Consider the following 21434-nt stretch of genomic DNA (forward strand, 5'->3'; position numbering starts at 1 on the left):
CCAAGGCAGGGATTAAAACAGCATCAAATCAATCTGCAGCTGTCTTTTAAGGGCCTACGGCTGTCCACATAGAGATTTATAGATTAACTGCCATACTTTGAATTTCACTGGGAAGAAAATTGGCAGCAGGTGCAAACTTGATTCAAAGTGTAGATTTATTTTGCTTCAGGCAGCAGAACCCAAAGGTAGGTGGGCTGCCCATTCTAGCCCTTCTGAAATTTTATGGTGGTCCAAGTGTAAGCCTCAATTAGGAGACCCATATGTAATCTAGTTCTCTTCTAAGCTACAGTAGTAAGCATGAATTTATAAAAACTATGAAATTTTCTGTCATACTAGATAACAAAGATAGAATTTTGTACAATTTTGGGTTATTTTGTTAGGAATTTGGAAAATAAGATATCCATTTATACAATTCTAGAATCTTTGTGATTGAAATTTTTCTTTCCTCTGAAGGATTATTGGGAATAATCTCTAAGAATTTAATTACAGGGTTATAATGAAAGCTATTATAACTTTGTGCTTGTATAGAATGAGACATAAAATGTTATAGCAGAATGCTAATTTTTATCTTTAAAAATAAAACAATGGGCATTTCATTGTAGTAGTTGAAGTAAGTGATTTTAGTCTAATCTTAACTGTGTATGCCAAAGACAATTTACAGATATATTACAAGTTACAATCTATTATGCCAAAGACAAGTTATAGATGTATTATCATGATAATATCTGGAATGCAGAGTTCTAAAGTAAAAATCAAATATTTCATTGATTTCATGATTTATATCATATGGAATTAACAGCTCAATCAATGTAGTTTATTGAAATATGTATTTTGTTTTAGGCCTGAATAATATTCATGTAAGAGACTGAGTACTAAGTTGTGCCACTATGAGGATTTTAGATGGCTGAACTAATTTGTGTGCATTTTCTCACATATTTCATTACCTTCTCATCTTGATTTTGATGTTAGATTTGTTTGCCTTCTCATGTTCACTGTATTTATTCCTTACATTTACATCTTTGCTGAATGCTGAGCTAGAATTCTGAAGTTACTCGATATTCCTGTGAACTTGGGCAGGCTACGTAAACACTGAGACACCAAGTCACCTTTAAAATGGTTACAATGATATTGGTTCTTCCTCTCCCACAGGGGTGCTGCAAGGATCAAAAATTCAATGCTTTCTAGGATATCAAGTTATAAGCAGTGAGAGCAGATACTATATTGATTACATATTCTAAAGATTGTATTTCAGAAAGGCTAGAATGGGCAGCCCACCTACATTTGGGTTCTGCTGCCTGAAGTAAAATAAATCTACACTTTGAATCAAGTTTGCACCTGCTGCCAATTTTCTTCCCAGTGAAATTCAAAAGCAAGTTTGTCTTTTAATAGATTTGTGATACTTTCTTTGCAGAGTAAGGAACTTACTAAAGCGATCCAATATTCCCCTGACAGTTTGCCTAAGGATCTTTAGGCCTACAAGTGTGGCTACAGGTGTTAACAGCAGGCACCTAACTCCTAGAACTTGAGCTTTATTATCCTACAGGTCATGACTCACAAAGCAATACAATTTCACATCCTCCCTGTCATCCTTCACATGCTGCAGGGATGAGTTAGGTGGCAGATTTATTTCATGAGAGTAACTCCCCAAATATTAACTGTATACAGCTGACTTTGGAATCTACTTCTAGAATTATTTCTCATCCTTGCCTCCCCTCTCTATTTCTTCCAACCATTGGTAGGTCTTTTGTTCAAATTCTTTTGCATTCAGTGTTTGTGGATGTGTGAACTTGTATGTACATGAAGAGGAGTATACAATACTTCAAAATCTGAGCTCTGCTGTAATTTATAATTTGTTATATGTGTGGTTGCAAGAATTTACCATGCCATAACCAAGATTGAAGGTGTAGTTTAAAATATATTAGCTTTGGAAATATAACTTTGAGTAACAAAATTGTATTTCTCATTCCAGAACATGATGAGTGTATCACAAATCAGCACAACTGTGATGAAAATGCTTTATGCTTCAACACTGTTGGAGGACACAACTGTGTTTGCAAGCCGGGCTATACAGGGAATGGAACAACATGCAAAGGTAAAATACTTCAATGCCAGTGTCTCTTCCATTATGTATCATGCAATCCATCTCTACCTTCCACTACACTTTATCGTAACTGTTATGTAACTTCCAGGTACTTCCTACAGACATCAAAAGCTTTGATGTGTGGCTCATAGTCTTTCCCTCAGGTCTTGACACCCTCCTGAGTTACTTCAGTGTTTAAGTGACCAAACCATTCAGCTCATTTGACCTAATGTTCCTTGACCTTAGCCACAGTGGTTTCCATCTCTGTTCCTTTCTAGCAAACCACAGCCATCATCACATCCTGGGCATTTTTGTGGAGAACTGCTCCATCTTGGTAATATTAAACTTCAACATTTTATTGTCTAATCCCAAGTTCCTCTTCTTCCAGTTTGCTCAGTCTGTTCTTTCTATACCTTTTGATCTTCAATTTCCTTGAATCTTCCTTTTCATCGGGTTTACCACTCTCCCAGCTTCAGGTGTTTCTTTTTGAGCCCAAACATGTGTATATCATGATAGCTATATTTCTGGCCGCATTGTCAACCTATTTGTTATGCTACCATGTGAAACACCTCCATTTTGAGTCAGTCTGACAGTTTTCCTTTGCTCTCTTCTGAGCTGTCAGGCACTACTCTAGAAGATTATTTAACTAAGAATATTGATTCTCTACGTGTTACAGTTTCCTATTTTAGCTGGTTTGTTAATGTCCATTGATAATTCTTTTAAATGTCCTGTTGAACTCAGATTTCTGTTTTCATCAGTGAACCATACAACTGTAGTTCACCACAATCCATTAACTCACCTTTCCCCCACTGTCCTCTTTCCTTCCTACCTCCCAACGGAAATAGAAGACCTTTTTGGAAACTCTACAAACTCCCATAGTATAATGTTTACATCCCTTATGATGTCATATGATTTATCCAGTTTAGGCATTTTAAGCTAAAGAACTGCTGATTTCTCAAATATACTATGTCTGTTATCTCAGAGTTCACTAAAATCAGTTTGCTGTGATACTGTGTCTTTGTGAGGTAGGAAAGAACAAGAAATGGCTGTTAATGCAGTGGTTTATGAGCATGGGTCTTAAAGCCTGTCTACAAAAATACACTGTAGCAAGAGATGGGTGGGCCGAGGGTTACTCTGATTTTCAACACTCCATGGAAGTCATTAGTGTAGGTCATTTTGAAGAAAGCCTATTTATTTGGGCATTCAAATCCCACAAAAATTTCCTTGGAAAAACCAAACAAATCCTGAGAAAAGCTAGACTTTTAGAATGTAAAGTATAGTATGATAGTTCCTTCTTATCCACAGTTTTGCTTTTGATGATTTTAGTTATGCATGGTCAACTGCAGTTTGACAATGTTAAATGGAAAATTCTAGAAAAAATTCTTAAGTTTAAAATTCTGCATCATTCTGAGTAGCATGATGAGATCTCTCACTGTCCATCCCCATCCCACCTGGGATGTGAATCATCACTTTGTCCAGTGTATCCACACTGTCTACTACTGGCCACCATTAGTCACTTGTAGTCTTCCTAATTATCAGATACACTGTCAAGGTATCACAATGCTTGTATTCAAGTAATCCTTATTTTCACTGATCTTGGTGGCTCCCACTTGTAATCCCAGCACTTTGGAGGGCCAAGGAAAATGAATTGCTTGGGTCTAGGAGTTTGAGACCAGCCTGGGCAATGTGGCAAAACCCCATCTCCACCAAAAAAAAAAAAGAAAAAAAACAAAAACTACCATGTACAAAAACTAACTCAAAAAAACTAAAACAAAAACAAGTAATTATTATTTTACTTAACAATGGCCTCAAAGTGCCATTGTTCCAGGAGTGATGCTGGCATTTTGTTATAAAATTGATCTATTTTATTATAAACTACTGTTGTTAATCTCTTACTGTGTATAACTTATATTTTAAACTTTATCATAGTATGTCTGTATAGGAAAAAATACATAGTGTATATATATATGCATACTATGTATTTATATATTATATATATATAGTGTGTGTGTGTGTGTGTGTGTGTGTGTGTATATATATATATATATTTCTGTACTGTGTGAGGTTTCAGGCATCCACTGGGGATCTTGAAATGTATTTCCAATGGACGAGGGGGAGTACAATATAACTAAGTCCTTAGGACCTCCCACAAATCACCTGGATGTTCTGAGAGTTTGCTAAGGCTTAAGGTTTCATCTAGGAGCTTTTCTCTTATTTCTGCTTTATTCCAATTCCTATTTAGAATGAAGAAGAAATTTTATAGAATAAAGAATTCTGAAAATTATGAGCAGATACAGACAGATAATTCTTGTATTTGAAAGAAGAAGAACTTTCAAGGATCTATAAATTCCTTCTGGAAGTTAGGACTACAGGTTGCCTTAATTAAGACTGTTCAGTTCCTGTGGATGTCTTAGTTGGGAATGGACAAAAGCGGAGAGAAAAGTAGTTTAAATGTAGGAGCTGAATCATTAAATTCTGTGCAGTATCAACAGGCTGCAACCTTGCAAATTACTCCAGTGAAAATATATACATGGTCTGGTAGACATATTCTTTATCACTTATGAGGTTTAAACCAACGAAGCCAAATGGACTCTTTGGGTCCATTTCTTTAATTCAAGACTAGAATTTCAGATTTCTACATTTTATTACTCTGAGAAAGTATATTCTACCTAACCAGAGGAAGCACATGCTAGAAAACTACAGAAAAAAACGTTTGCCTCAATGTCTGGAACAAGCTAGTCTAATTCACTCCTTACAGACTTTGTCTGGCTGAGGAAGCAGCTGAGAGCCTTCCAGAGCCAAAGAATAAGCTCAGTCTCATCCATCTTGTTTTTCTCGTCTTCTCTTGTTGTCCTCACTTGTCTTGCTCTTCTCTCCTTCTTTTCTGCACTTCTTCGAAGACAGCACATTTCAAGAGATCGCTCTTGCAATGGTTCAGACCTTGGCTCCCTTGCAATGGTTCAGCTTCCTACTCACAGAACAACTTCCCTCATTCCCAAAACCACTCTAATAAAACGGGCTATGCATTGTCTTTGCCCTTGATCCTGGATTCTGACCTAACCTTAGCAGAGGACTTTAAGAGTCTCCCTGAAGACCACTCTAATGACTTTTTCTTACGATCAGTTAATTCATTAAGAGGACAGGCTTACAAATTTTTGAAGGATGGAGCGTTTCCTACTATTTTGGCGCTTTGGCCAGTGTGAAAAATGGTCAGGGTCTCATGGGATTCAACCATTTCCTGTTTCATGGTCTCATTCTTTAGATGGTGGTTCGCTCCATCTAGGATAGCTGCCATTTACAGGTTTATTTTCAAGGTGGATTGTTACAATGACAAGAAATCTGAATTTTAATGTACTTTCTATTGTGTAAAGTTACTGTTAGTTGTTTAAATAAATTTCAGTATTTTGTTTTATGGGTAAAATATTTCTTTAACATTGGAAAGTGTACTGCTTTACAAGTTGTGTTGAAGTTTCTTACATGTATGGGAAATATATGAATACAAAATTATAATAGCTTTTACAATTTGATGTTCACATCTCCAAGGGAATAATGAAAAGCTAGCTTTGGAGTTTATTAAACTACTTACTTCTAAAGTGCTAAAATAATGTATCTTAATTATTTTAGCATTTTGCAAAGATGGCTGTAGGAACGGAGGAGCCTGTATTGCCGCTAACGTGTGTGCCTGCCCACAAGGCTTCACTGGACCCAGCTGCGAAACGGGTAAGAATATCATTTAATCTTCTAGAAAATGAATTTTTACACCAATGCATAAAGTAATCCATGAGGAAAATAATGTTTCAAGTTTCAAGTGGGCTCTCAAAGCGTGGAGCTATTAATAAGGAAGTGATAGGAGGGAGGGAGGTGGGAAATTTCAGTGATGCATTTCACTGGGCGATTCCCCAAAGTCACTCACTCTGAAAAGGTTTTGCAGCTATTATAATTAGATGCATATTGAACTTTTCAGAAGCATGTGTGGAATTACCCAGGATTTTATGACTTTATAATTCATTTTACTCATTTGGAATCCATTTTTACTGGAATCTGTATGACTGACTATACTAAAGCCTAGACTTCAACTCTTGGCCAACTGAGTGCCTAGGACATACTATCTCCTGCATCCACAATTAGGAATTTTTAATAAATTTTTATCTGACCCTTTCATTAATCATTAATAGTATTTATCTAGAAAATAATTAAAGTTTTCTACTCAATTATTTCCCATCCAGATCCTTTCTAAACTTATTCTTTCTGATGGATGTGAATATTACAAACTTTAAAATTATTTTTAAAGCAATATATATTCTCTATATAACTTATAAACCTAAAGTAAAATGTTTTGTTCAATGAAAAACACATCTTGGGAATTTAAAAAAAGGTTTTGAGTATTAAGTACTAATTAAAATCATACTAGTAGTAGTTCTGGTTGCTTTGGGTTCAGTGGGTTCCAATAGCAATGACCTCTGAGAGTCGGGTTGTTCTTCCTAAAAGAAAGCTGCTGTCACTGGCAACTGACAGTTGCCATCTCATATTGCTTTTCATAAATCTCAGTGCAATAGATACAGTACATGCTCTGCCTCTGTTCCACTTGCAGAGTCATCTGGTTTAATAAAAACACTGACTTACCAGAATGTGAGACAGAAAATGTTCTGCTCCATTTGGGAAGTGAACACTTTGCTGAATAGAAACTGCTACTGTGCACAGAAAGATGCTCACAAAAGGGCTTGCATCACTAGATCATCTCTTTCCACAAGTACTGCTAAGTGGTGTTTTTCAAACTTCCGTGACTAATTGATTTCAAAAGTCTGTGAAAGAAAATGCATAGTGACTATCTTTGATATGTGGGACTCTTTCTTAAGCGGATCATTTCCTAAATCAGAAGTTCCCTAAATGTATTATGCGTGAGAGTCACCTATCGAGATTGATAACTTGTGAGAAATACAGGTTATTAGTAATTACCGTATGATGTACTAAATCAAAATCAGGCACCTCTAATGCAATAGTCCTCTTATATTTCTGTGGCATACTCTCCACCAGTATTCCCCTACACATCACAGTGCACTGTGGACCTCCTGCACATCAGCGCCTCTGGTGACAAGGCTTCCTGAACACAGCATTTTTGTGCTGCTTCTGGTACAGAGGCTCAATACAGAAATACTGGCTTTTTCAGGACATTTCAATGGTATGAGAATAATGGTGTGGAATTTTGAAATAAAAGCTATCCCAGAAAATCTGGGATGAATAGTGGCCATGCACAATCCTGCACAGCATTCTTCCACTAGGAAGAACTATCACAAGATTGTAGAAATCTGGAATGGCATAAAATTAATATTGGCAATGAAATATTTAAGACTGGAGTTAAAAATAACCAAAAAGAACATGTAGCTTGAGAACATTTCATTATCCTTGAACCTTCAGTCTATAAGAAGACAATCCCAGACTGATTCTAAATAGCTGACTAGCAGCCAAGGGCTTTGAGAACAGATGTGGAGTCAAAATTTAGTTGTACTGTTTATATGTTATGTTGCTTGGGCACGTTACTTAACTTCTCTGTGTTGAACCCTTTATACATCACTTTATTCTTCACCATTCTCTTCTAAGGCAGTTGTTACCTGTATTTGCATACAGAAATACTGGGTTCAGTGTGTTTAACTTTTTTTTTCTAGCATCCAAGTTAGGAGAGGATACAAAGGTCATTCTGCTCACAAACCAAGGCTTTTATCGAGTGCATCACAGTATGTGTCTTTGGGGGCCTTAAATCCAAAGACCATTATTTCCTTCATGATTCATGCCTCCCACTTACCATCCTCCACCAAAACCTGAATCCTCATTTCCTACTTCCTTACTTGTTTATTTCAGCAAATGCAGCCTTATCCATCAAGTCCTCTAAGCCAGTCATCAGGGAGTCATTTCCCTCTTGCCCTCTTTCACATCCAGTCAGATCCTTTTGATTTCATTCTTTGGCAGGGTCCTTTTCTTTTTATTCTGGCCAATGCTACAGTTGTTGGAGACTTTCAGGTTTGTCTCTGACTAGTCCAATATCCACAGAATATAAGAGCTCAAACCTGATCACTTTAGACTGAAAAAAACTTTCATGTCCCCCATTGCCCTCAGGATAAAGGCCACATTTTTAACATGATATATAAGGCCCTTCAGTATTTGGCCCTGTGTATCCACCCAACTTTACCCTCTTGTTTTTCTGCTCATTCCCACCCCAGGCAGTGAATCTCATGAGGGTATAAGGTGTATCAGATTTGCTTTTGTATCATTATGAAATAGTATAAGGTCTGCATCTTAGCAGTTGGTTCATAAATATTTGGTGAATAAATAAATATACCTATGAGTGATCAATTAAGTGATGGGACAAAGACAGTGTGGCTGTTTCGATATTTGCTGGACTTTTTTGAATGTTAGTTGAAGCTTTCAGAGTTATCTAGTCCTGTACTTTGATATGGCAGATGTGGTAATCAAGTCACAGAGAGGCGAAGTAGCCTATATAGGTGTTTTATTGTTGATCCAGATCTGCATTCTAGAACTCAGGTCATCTGGTTTCTAGCCTAGTGTTTCTCTTTCCTTCCTTCCTTCCTTCCTTCCTTCCTTCCTTCCTTCCTTCCTTCCTTCCTTCCTTCCTTCCTTCCTCCTCTAACTCCTTCCTCTTTTCTTGCTTCCCTCCCTCTCTTCCTCTCTCTTTCCTGTCCTCCCTTCTCCCTCCTTGTCTTCCATCCTTTCTTCCTGCTTTCCTTTTCTTCTTATACCATGCTTTATCCCAGGAATTCATCATACCGTCATCCTTTGTCATGTCTGTGCCTTTTGTTATGCCACCTTCAACCTCCAAGTAACCCTGTTATCTTTAACAGCAAAGACTGGCAGTTTTTTTCTCCAAAGATAAAGGATGCATCCAGATTGACAAGATTTCCAAGTATAGGAATGGCCTAAATTTGGCCTGCTAGAGTTGGATGCTGCCTGATAGCTTAGAAAGGAAATTGTTGTGCAACCCCAGTGGCCATCTGTTGAGCCATCACAGTGGAATCACTGAGGATGAAACAACAGGATTTACTTGCTTTTTGAAAGACAATCTTAATGTGCCTTGCACTTACCCACCTTGTTCCTTTAACTGAAGTCTCTTCTGAAACACCCTGCCCTCATTTCTGTTTCTGCCTCATGTGTATCTTAGTAGGAATGGTTGTGCTCATTTACGATCTTTACAAAAGGGCAATGTGTATGCTTTTTACTGAGTGAAATCATTTTTTCATAGAATTCTTTTTAGCCACTGTGTAAAATCACTCACATGTACAGCATAACTTCATTTTTAATTAAATATCCTAATATTCCATCAGGTGTTTAACTTGGATTTAACAGGGTGATTATTTCTTGGGTAACTCAATAAAATGTATTAGAAAGCTAAAGCTATGTGCCAAGGTTTACAGCTTTATCACTGCCATATTGTATTTATTACACAATTGCTAAACCTCAGCAAACATGTGTCTGATGATCTAATTACTATGCAAAGCTGTCTTATTATACTAAAAGCAAATCTTACAGTAATGATTTAAAGCATAACTCTAAAAGATTTGACAGTTCCCTACAAGCAATTGCTGACTAAATCAAATTAAAATATTTATAACTGGGAGAAAGTTGGTAACAAATGGCAAAGCTGAAAAAAAATGTTGCAGTATCAAAGAAGAGATCAGACATTTTGATGATAAATGCTTTTTTTTCTGTGTGCAAAATAATAGATTTCTTAGCCACAGATCAAAACACGAGATGAGATTTTAATTATTTTAGTGACTTGTTAAATGAATATAAATGTAAGTTGCATCCCTAAGCGTTTTTGTAGTTTTTTGATATGTGTTGTTTCAAAACGACAAAAATGAAGCATGAGGCCTGCATGAGTGTTTTTCTTCAAAAGTAACTTCAAATGAATGGAGGTTGGTTAATTTATTTAAAGTTGATTTTATTACTGTTATAGTATAAGTAATAGAGATTATTTTTGTTAGCAAAAAGTTTATCTTGCTAGTCATATGCACAGTTGGCATTTATTATTAATGTCAGACTATTATATTTCCTAATATGGCTGAATTGGCACATTTTTCATTGTAAAAGGTATATGTTAATTTCATTAACATTTGAGTTTTTAAGTCATATTTTTTCAGAAGTTTATATAAATTTATATCATTTTTACATAGGAAGCCTAGAAAAAAATCAGAAGCATGAGAAAATCCTCAAAACAGTTTGGATTTGGAAATGCATTACCAAAACATGTATCTTTATGTGAGAAAAGAGGAGAAATTGAGGAGAAAATCTGAGACAATTTGATAAAAATACTTTAAAAAGAAAAAAAAGACCGTAGATACATCTGCTTTACCATTAAGAAGTTTTTAGTTTTATTTTTAATTTCTTCTGCTCTATGAACAAATGCAAATTTTATGTATGCTAATCATTAAATATACTTTATCGTAATAAAGACAATTTGGATTAAAGGAAGCTGTGCTTCTAGCTCTCTACTGTCTTACTGAATTCAGTTTTCTGAATCTTAATTTCACAAGGGAAGCGGTGCAAAGTAGCTCATTGGGTAGCTTTTACAAAGTGGGCACATACTCATGGAGGGTTCTGTTGATCTGCCTAAGGGATCTACACTCATACTCATTAGACGCATCTGAAACTGTTCCCAGTGATAAAAGTGATTAAATTACATTTGATAAATGAATGTGTTTTAATGAACTTTGTATGAATTAGGGGTATAGATACCAATGATTATTTTTCTATTATAAAATGAACAAATAAAAAACAAAAAGCACTCTTACCAAAGGCTTTTGACCATACCCTGCATGAGTTGACTTAGATACTTAAGACATAACTTCTCTTTATGTTGGTGATCCTAAATCTATTTTCAATAAGATTTTAATTCCTTAATGTTATGCCAAACCCCAGTTCTCATTGAATAATTTAACATAGTGGTCAAGAACACAAAAAGTGAAGTCAGAGAAACATTGGCCTGAGAACTAGCTCTATTATGAACCAGCTATATGACCCTTTTCATGTTATTTCATTTTTTCTATGCCTTAATTTACACATGTAGAAAATAAAGATCATACTAATATCTATCTCGTGGGTTTGTTCTGGAGATGAAATGAAGTAAGGCACATAGTACCATGTTGAGGACTTGGTAAATACTCAATAAATGATACCTGATATGATCATCTTATAAATTTTAAGTTGAATCGTAAATAAACTTTCATAGACAGAACTGTTTGAGACTCTTTGACATCCTTGAGTTAGCTGGAGATGCCCTTAGATGTTATGAAATGAAGGTTAAGAACAATAAAGGATTCTAGTTTTCTTGATTCATTCATAAACCAGTTTTAAGTACAGTTTGACTATACTTCACCGGTTTAAAATGTTTAATTTAGTGATTTGCTTTCTGTACATTTGTTTAAAATTGCTTTATTTTGTTCTAATACAAATCTTTAAAAGGTTAATATTTTATGAAAATATAAATCTTTGTGTTATTCAAAAAGTAGTCAAAGGTTCTTGGTGTTAAATCTCAAAGTCATTTTTCCAAGTCCTTCAGGTTAATTGAAAAATATCTAACTCATTCTATGTAACAGTCATGTATACTAGATAACAAGTATGATGAAGAAATTTTTCAGAATTTTTTGTTATAAGGCCTACCTAATTAACGCTAGAAATGAGGACACATCATGGAGAAAATGTAAGAGGAAAAAATAGCTTTCAAGCTGTTAGAGAGCAGGTCTCCAAGAAAAAAAAAAAGCCAATTGGAATTAGTTGGGAATTTAGAAAAGATCTTCAGTTTTATTTTTTAAATATTATTTTTTTCAATAAATCCCTTTTGTGTTTTAACTTTTATTGTGCTTTGAATTCCCAGGACCCCTATCCCCTCGTTTTTATTTGAAGCTAGCCAAATGAAGTCACTTTTAAGATAGTTGTTTAATTTTGTTTCAAAATTATTTGAATATTAATATTTTGAATAAACATTATATGCACATGGTATGAAATTTTAAAGTACAAAGAGGATATAATAGTAAATTTCCTTTATAGCCATTTGCCAACCATTGCCATATGATAGATAAGTCCTTTTTAGACAGAGTCATTCAAATAGGAAAGCTGAGGCTTTCTGCCATTTAAATAGTAGAATTTTAATTTGTAAAAGTCTGGTGTCAATAGGAATACATGTCTTAGGTCCAAGATCTTTCTCTTTTTGGGGAGTACCCCCACATGTTGGCTGAGAATGTTCTGCAGTTTTCTCATTCATAAATTCTAATTTTTTAAATATAGATAAGCTGATGAACTTCGATTGATCAGAGTTTAATTGGGGAGGTAAAAACTTAATATGCTGGAGAAACATTGAATGCAACATTTTATTTATACTGAAATTATTTTTGCTTTTTGCATTCTATTCCTCCCTTCTTTGTTTCATTTCTTTCTTCTTGAAGGACATATTCAGACTTAAAGCAAGTCTATTAGTGACCGACTCTTGGATATAGAATTCTAGGTACTGTAAAGGCATTTTTCCATTGTTTGTTCAGGGTTCTTTGAGGTTTCTATTCAGAAGTCTGCTTTCAATTCAATAGTAATTTATTTTAAAACATAGTCTCTTTCTCCCTAATTGCTTTAATGTCCCCTTTTCTTTGGAGTCTGTGGTTTCAAAGCATTGTGCCTGGGTATAAATTTATTAATATTTTTATTTACCTTGCTATGACTCCTTTAGATGAGTGAATCTGAAGAGTTACCGCTTTCATCAATTTTGGAAACCGTTCAGTCTTTATTCTTTTGAATATTGCTTCTTTCCCATGCTCTTCATTCTCTCCTTCTGGCCTTCCTGCTGGATATATGCTGGCCCTTGTCTCTTCTATATTTCTTCACTTTCTTTTATACTTTTCATTTCTTTATCTCTCAATGTTGTGCTTTTGATAATTTCTTCAAGTCTATCCACTAGTATATGGATGAATTTATCAGCTTTGTCTAATCCATTACTTACTTTATTTGTTGAAGCTTTTAAATTTTAATAACTTTTTAATTTCTGGGAGTTCTCTTTTTCATATCTTTTGGTTCTTCTTTCCTTAGTTACTATTTTTGTCTTGTGGTTTTAATTCCATCTTTTATGTATTTAACAATTTTAAACACACTTATATTATAAAATTTATGACATTACTCTATTGACCTGAAGTTCGAGGGGATCTAAATATATATCTTTGATTGTGTTTGCTGACTTTTGTCCCATGATTGACTGTTTCCTCATGTGTTTTGGACTTTTTGGGTCTGACCTTATTATCTTCATTGAAGCTTTACCTGTGAAGTCTGAGAGGTCTTTTCCCTTCAGGGAAAATTTGCATTTGTTTCCACAGGTATACTAGGAATATTACAATGCATAATTTGCATTAATGTTTTTGCCAAGTGGTATGTCACACAGATGATATAAATTCTTAACTTAAAAATTCGGTAAGAGCAAACATTTTTTTTTCTCCCCACCCAGGCATAGGTAGAAATAGTGTCTCCTCCTAATCCCCTGTGCTGGTGAATGTTTTTTCTGTGTGTTTGTGTATTTCTTTTCTTTTCTTTTTTTTTTTTTTTGAGATGGAGTTGCCCAGGCTGGAGTGTAATGGTGCTATTTCAGCTCATCACAACCTCTGCCTCCCGGGTTCAAGCGATTCTCCTGCCTCAGCCTCTAGAGTAGCTGTGATTATAGGCATGCTCCACCACGCCTGGCTAATTTTGTATTTTTAGTAGAGATGGGCTTTCCTCACATGGGTTAGGCTGCTCTGGATCTCCTGACCTCAGGTGATCCACCCGCCTCGGTCTCCCAAAGTGCTGGGATTATAGGTGTAAGCCACCGTGCCTTGCCCCAGTGTGTGTGTATTTCTGTCTTACACTTAAACGGAGGGGCAGGCCTTCCAAGCATTCTGCTTATGCTGGAGTCTTGAGCGTCCTATAAAATCAGTTTCACTCTGCTGTCAACCACATGGCTCATAAATCCCAATCTGGTGTTTGGCTTCTTATGCCACATAGGAATTTTCATTTTTTCAATGAGGTCAGTCACGAATTTAATGTTATAGTTTTAATCCACGTGTATGTAAAAAGATTTTCAGGTTATGCAGTTCTCAGTACATAAGTATCATTTCATTGATGCTCACTGAATGACTACTAAGAGTGAACTTTGACCATTCATAAATCTGCAGACTGTGAGGTGAAACTTATGATAAGAGAATATAAATGAGAAGGAACATAGGAGAAAACAATAATGAAATGAACTTCATGAGGTTTACTAGGAATGGAGCTGGGGGTTATGGCTGTATTTTTCTCTTTGCTAAATTTCTAATGCTCCCAAACAGACTCTGTACTTCTACCCAAAGGATTCTCATCTATGATTAGTTTCTTTTTCTTTCCATCATAGAAACTCTCTGGAAGAAGCCACTAGGACTTAGGTATAAAAATCTTATAGCAGTCAGCTCTATCCATCTAACAGATAATTCTTCTTTAAAAACTCACTGTTTTTTGAAAGAATAAATTATATTCCAGGTTAATTTTTTTTGGATTTACAAAAAAGTGTGGTACACAAGGAGCAAGTTAAATAGAAAATAATGGGTTTTGGGTCAAGTTAAAGAAGAACAATCAAATTTGTGAATGACACAGTTTTGAGAGGATAGCTTATATGACAAAGACAGCATCAAGATTCAGAAGAGCTGTTCAAATTATAGAAACAATGGGATAAAATAACACTATGACACTTGACAAACAATGAAAAGCACCTCCTGCATTTGTCCTGCTTTCAGCTCTTCACATTTCTAGAACCTTAATTCTGATCTCTTCCATTGTTGGCCCACACTCATTGTGTTCTTTGTCCCCGTCCTTCAGTTTTCTCTTCTTTAGGCGTCTATCTCTCCTCCCTTACCCGTTTCCTCATTCCTTCCCATTGGAGTATGGGTTCCATGGAAAGTAAAGGTGAAGTCTATGATTTTGTGTTTTTCATAGGCCTTGGCATCATGCTTTGAATATAGTAGGCAGTCTATGAATATTAATAAAATATAAATACACTCTTGCATTTAGGTTATAAAAACCAATTGTGCAACATATAGGGAACTAACATGAACAGTTTTTATGCTGTAGTTGGCTACTGATTCCAAGTTAAGTATGAGCCAAGAGTATAATGTGCTAGCTTTAAAAGAAAATGCAAACAACCTACAATTAAAGGAAACAGGGTTTATACAACAATAGTCTCCTGAAATTCTGCATTACTTATGTTATAATGGCATATTATATTTACTTAGGGCCAATAGTTTTAAAGGCTATTAGCAAATGGGAGCATGATCAGGGCCAAGTTTTCTAGGAGATGAAAGTCCTGGCAGATATAAGAGAGCAGTTGAATAAATCTTCATCAGGAATATTTTTCTAAAAAATAAGAAAAATGAAAGGTGCTGTGAAAGCTATCCTTAAATACATGAAGAGCTAAACTAGTGTGTGGATTTGGGATTAGATTATTCTTTGTTGCACCAGAGAGCAAAACTAGTAAATTTACCAGGAGGCAGGTTTGGATGCCAAATAAGAAATTTACTAATCACAAGAACCATCGGAAAAAAGGATGGATCAGCCTGTATATTCAATCAGAGTCTAGATAATGAAATGCTAAGGACACAGGATTTCCATGCTCTGGGACTAGGTGGCTTTGGCTTATTGGGATTATCTAAAATTCCTCTTGCTATAGTTGTTCATCACAGTAGCTTCTTCAAACTGCATGTCTATAGGCATTCAGTGTAATAATAAAGAAGCAGTGTAGGATGATGGTTAAAAGTTACAAGTGGGCTTGGGGGATGGCTCTCTGGCTATAAATCTAGGCTCTGCAAATAACTTCACTATGTGGACTAGGGCAAATTATTTAATATTTATGTGCCTCATTTTCCTTGTTTTAAAATGGAGTGACAATAATACCTATTTTAGGCAGGGTGTGTTATGGCTTATGCCTGTAATGCCAGCACTTTGAGGCAGGAGGCCAGAGGATCACTTGAGGTCAGGAGTTCAACACCAGCCTGGGCAATGTAGCAAGACCCTTTCTCCAAAAAATAATGGTAGTTTAAAGAAGAAAAAAAAACATTGTTGAGTGAATTCTATTAGTTAATACAGGTAAACCAAGCAGTGGCTCAGTAAATGTTAGCTAGTATCATGACCTTACCCCAATCCCTAAAGAAAGCTCTAAAGTGGTTATTATTATTAGATGAGGAAAATGAGGTTCAAAAAGATTAAGTAATTTGCTGTAGTCTGTACAGCCAGTAAAATGGAATAAAAAAGAATTATTTCCAGGACTGTCAAATTAAAAATTTTCATGCTCTTTCTGTTCTGATATTTGGGATGCTAAAATGACTTTGCAATAGGAGCAATCTTTGTGGAATATGGATACCAAATTATCCACAGTAAAGATTTCTTAAGCTCCTGTGCATGAACAGCACAACATGACATCCATGAAGATGCAGAAAGTAAGATGCAATTCTTTTCTCTTGGGGTTTTATACCTCTGACTGTCAAAATGCACAAGGAGCATTTTATCTCAGTGGCAGAGAAACAGATGAGTACAAAAATAATACTAATACCTTTTAAGTGACTGCTAACTACAAATCTTGTGTGGTATGATAACCGCAGAAGGAATTGCTCTCAAGAAGAATGGATTCTGAAGCTATAATCCCAATAGTTGTAATTTACAGGGGAAGGCTTTATGATAAACTTCTACTGTTGGGACCCAGGAGGCAAGGAAACAGCTGATTACATGTGTGAAAAGTATAATTTCAAGTGTTAGAGTTTCCATTGCCGATTTTCTCAATAGTCATGTCTGAAGATAATTATAAGACTGAATAAGAGTGACCTTGAACCTTTAGGTTAATCAAAAGCCTTAAAAAAAAAAGTTAAGGGAACTCTCTGATATTCTTAGCTTTTCAAGATATATAATTTCTTCTTATTCTTAAATGAGGTGTGTTTTCATTTGCCTTTGTAGCTTTTAAAATATAAATTACTCTTTCACTCATAGATGTTGTTTCTTCACATTTTAAAAGGGCCAACTCCAGCCTAAAATTAACCTTGACTTTGTCCTTTTAATATAAAGCCAAATATGTTTACTACTTGTTATCATTTTCTTTAAAAATGTTTAATTCAAGGAAAAAACAATTAGTTAACTACAGTTGTTTGTGTTTCTTTCTCCTTGAAAATCAGTTAATCTAATGGATTGTGTAAGCATGACAATTTATTATTCATTATGATGTTTTTAGTTTTGGCCTTCTATAACAAAAATAAATTAATTAAAACACAGATGCCTATAAACATTACTGTATGGACAAGAATCAGGAGTAAGTTACACATTACAGGATGCCAAAACTCTTACTCAGTGAATGATGGGAAGGGGACTCTTTGTATAAATCATAAAACTTAATTACAGGCCAGGTATGGTGGCTCATGCCTGTAATCCCAGCACTTCAGGAGGCTGAGGCGGACAGATCACAAGGTCAGGAGTTTGAGACCAGCTTGACCAACATGGTGAAACCCCATCTCTACTAAAAATACAAAAATTAGCTGGGCATGGTGTCACACGCTTGTAATCTCAGCTACTTAGAAGACTGAGGCAGGAGAATCACTTGAACCGGGAGGCAGAAGCTGCAGTGAGCCAAGATCATGCCATTGCACTCCAGCCTGATCGACAGAGTGAGACTCTGTCTAAAAAAAAAAAAACCTGATTAGAAACCAGAAGGTACTGAATCTCTGTGACACTGGTAACTTTGCACCTTACACTAAGTGAGAGGCAGTATTTAGTAAGTGTCTAAAATAGATTAGAATAAACCAACTAATTTTAACTAATGTAGAAGCAGAATGGGGAGATTTGTTAGATTTATTAATAAATATTTACACTATAATTTCTGAGACCAGATCTTTATCTTCAAGGACTTTACATTCTCGACAGGCAAATAGCAGGAAGAAATTTGTCTATTAAACAGTATTCTATACTTGCTATAGTCATTTACTTTAGATTCTACTCTTCTACTTGAATGACTCTTGGAAATCAGACATAACTTCTTAATCACTATTTCTAAAATGTCCACATTTCTTAACCTTTCTGCAGCATTTGATATTATGAATCAAAATTTTTATGACAACTTCCTTTTTCTTTGGTTTCCTTGACATGATATTTTCTCCAGACTGTAGTATCACAACAATCTTATGTGGTAGGTGTTTGGCTCACATAGGTGTTTTCACCCACTTTTTTGAAAGAAAAGGAAGAGTAAGTGAATTGCCAAAGATGTCATAGCTATTAAATTGACCAGCCTGAAGTTAAACACAGGACCAAGTAAAGGTGAAGCTCCTAATAAAACACTGCAGTATAACTCTAAGACGGCAGTTCCTACACCCAAGAGCTTTCACTGTTATTCCTCTCCCACCTGCCTGACTGCCTTTGTTCTTTCTCTTTTGTGCTTTTTTTCTTTCTCAACTCCTAAGTGTGGAAGTTTTTCAAGATTACACACATGACCATCTCTTTTCTTCTTATCATCACCTTCTTTCTGGATCTCAGTCACTTTCAATTCTTCAAAAGCAGTTATTGGATCCAGACACCTCTCCTAAGCTTAACTCCCACTCCCAAAGGGCTACATTATGTTTTCACTTGGACATTGTGCACTATGCATTGGCTTGCTCCCCTTGGGTTATGTGGACCCTGAATGCTTTTCTTTTTTATACTGGAATCACCTATGCCTGACAGACTGCTCATCTCCATTTCCTTCATTTCCGTCAAAGCAACACCCATACAAACAGTATGTAGCAGAGTATTATCCAAAATTTTGAGTCAAATGGAGGAGGACCAAAGAGGAACAAAGCAAATGTCAAAAAGCCAAAACAAAATAGAGATCCCATTTTTCTAAAAGGCTTTGGCCATTTCTTCTCACAGAGTCAAAGGCAGATTTTCCATTAAGCTAATGAAGTTTAAGTTTCTGCTCTTTTAATGCAACCAGGCTTCTGTCCAGCCCTTGGAAAGAGCCCTAGCAATGTGCTCACTTGGCCATATATTTTTGTAAAATCTGCAATGGTAACATGTTTTGGTAATATTTTTTTTTCTGAGGGGCTCTCATAATATATAGGCTTCTGTCCCCGGAGACTGACCCCTGCACAAAGTTCTTTCTTACCAGCCAGTATCTCCCACCTTAGAGCTCTCCATTTTCCCTGGACTGTTTCTCTTTTTATCCTCTCTTGGGGCTCTCAATTTCACATATTTAAAATTCCTCTCTCTCTCTCTTCTCTCTCTCCCTCTGCCCACCCCTTTCTGTATCTGCTTGTCTACCTATATATCGAATCGTTTTCCTCTTCACCATGCTCTGGGATGAGGGAAACAAAACATCACCTTCTCTACCCAAGTAAGTAATCAAGATTTTTTCCCAAATCAAGACCTCTTCCTTTATCATGGCATATGCCACTGTACTGTTATGCATTTATTATTTTGAACTGCCTTTCTAAATTTCCTGACACATCAGCTGGTCATTATTGAAAACTTACTATATGCCAAACATTGTGTTAATTGCTTCACATTTATTAAATCATTTAAATCATTACAGCAACTTTATGAGGCGGGTATAATTATTTTTATGATCATTTTAAAAACCAATGCTTAGTGAAGTTAAACAATGTATCCAAGGTCATACAGCAAGCATATGGTAGACTCTTACTTGGAAAAGTTAAACCTGGTCTCAGACACGAGCTTTTACACCTTCCCCACTTTACCATCCTGATATCACTCTTCCGAAAAAGTCTCCTTGGTTTGTCTAACAAGAAGTATCCCTGCCTTCCTCTCAGCTCCCATGTTTGTATCAATTTTATTCCTCTTCTTTCAAAGTACCTTATATTGTAAATCTTTAAATTTTTTTAAGTAACACATAATAATACATATTTATGAGATACAGAGTAATATTTCAATACATGTAAACAGTGTTTACAAATAAAGTCAGTTAATTAGCATATCCATCACCTCAAACAATGATAATTTCTTCTTGTTGGGAATATTCAAAATTCTTTCTTCTAGTTACTTGAAAATGTATAGTAAATTATTAACTAAAATCACTCTGCAATGCTATAAAATGCTAGAACTTATTCCTCCTCACTAGTAATTTTGTGTCCTTTAAACAAACTCTTCCTATCTCTACTCCTGTCTTAGGAACCACTATTTTACTCTCTACTTCGCTGAGATAAACTTTTTTCCATTCCACCTATGGGTAACAGCATGTGGTATTTCTCTTTCTGCACCTAACTGATTTCACTTGATATAATGTCCTCCATGATCATCCATGTTGCTACAACTGACAAGATTCCTTTCTTTTTATGGCTGAATAGTACTTAGTCATGTATATAAACCACATTTTCTTCATCTGTTCATCTTTTATTGGACACCTATATGTATTCTATATCTTGGCTATTGTGAATAGTGCTGCAGGAAACATGGGGGTGCAGATATCTCTTCAATATTCTGATTTCCTTTCCTTCAGATAAATATCCATTAGTGGGATTGTTGGATCACATGGTAATTCTATTTTTAGTTCTTTGAGGAACTTCGGTAATGTTCTCCATAATGGCAGTACTAATTTACATTTTGAGCACAAGTGTATAAGCATACCTTTTTGTCCACATCCTTGCCAGCATTTTTTATTTTTTATTTTTTTGATAATTCTGTGGTGAGATGATATCTTCTCATGGTTTTTGATTGCATTTCCTTGATGATTATTGATGTTGAACATTTCTTCATGTATGCATTGGCCATTTGCAAATCCTCTTTTGAGAAATGTTTATCGAGATCCTTTGCTTTTTTTTAATTGGAGTATTTGTTTTCTTTTTGTTGAATTGAGGTGTTTTTTTCATATATTCTGCATATTAATTCCTTGTTGAATATAGATTTCAAAATTTATCTTTCATTCTGCAGGTGGTCTCTTCGCTCTCTTGATTGTTTCCTTTGCTGTGCAGAAGCTTTTTGGTTTGATGTAATCCTGTTTCTCTACTTTTGCTTTTGTTCCCTGTGTTTTTGAGGTCTTACCCATAAAATCTTTGTTTAGACCAATGTCCTGAAGCATTACCCTATGTTTTCTTCTGTGTTATTAATCTCAAAAGCACAATAACACTATCTTAAACTCATGAAGCTTCATACAGTGCTTAATGGGAACCAATAGAGTATTTTATGAAATGGTTTTTATAGCTAAAACACAATTTGGGTTATATCTAGATAAACAAAATAACTATTAGAAAATTCATAAGTATACTGCCTTAAAAATCTGTTGAAAAGGTAAGAATTTATTATCTTCAGCAGGATACAACCTATATAACCTGTATCTCTT

General features: G+C 35.4%; 1 protein-coding gene across 1 annotated transcript in view; it reads left to right on the forward strand.

Moving 5' to 3' along the window:
- NELL2 (neural EGFL like 2) overlaps nucleotides 1-21434 on the forward strand; it is a 396829-nt gene that overhangs the window by 279649 nt on the left and 95746 nt on the right. Inside the window, exons 15-16 of the mRNA XM_035255757.3 lie at nucleotides 1970-2092; nucleotides 5705-5800. Coding sequence (XP_035111648.1) covers nucleotides 1970-2092; nucleotides 5705-5800 — 219 coding nt within the window. The remainder of the gene's footprint in view (nucleotides 1-1969; nucleotides 2093-5704; nucleotides 5801-21434) is intronic.

Source organism: Callithrix jacchus, chromosome 9 (assembly GCF_049354715.1).
Source record: "Callithrix jacchus isolate 240 chromosome 9, calJac240_pri, whole genome shotgun sequence".
NCBI lineage: Eukaryota > Metazoa > Chordata > Mammalia > Primates > Cebidae > Callithrix > Callithrix jacchus.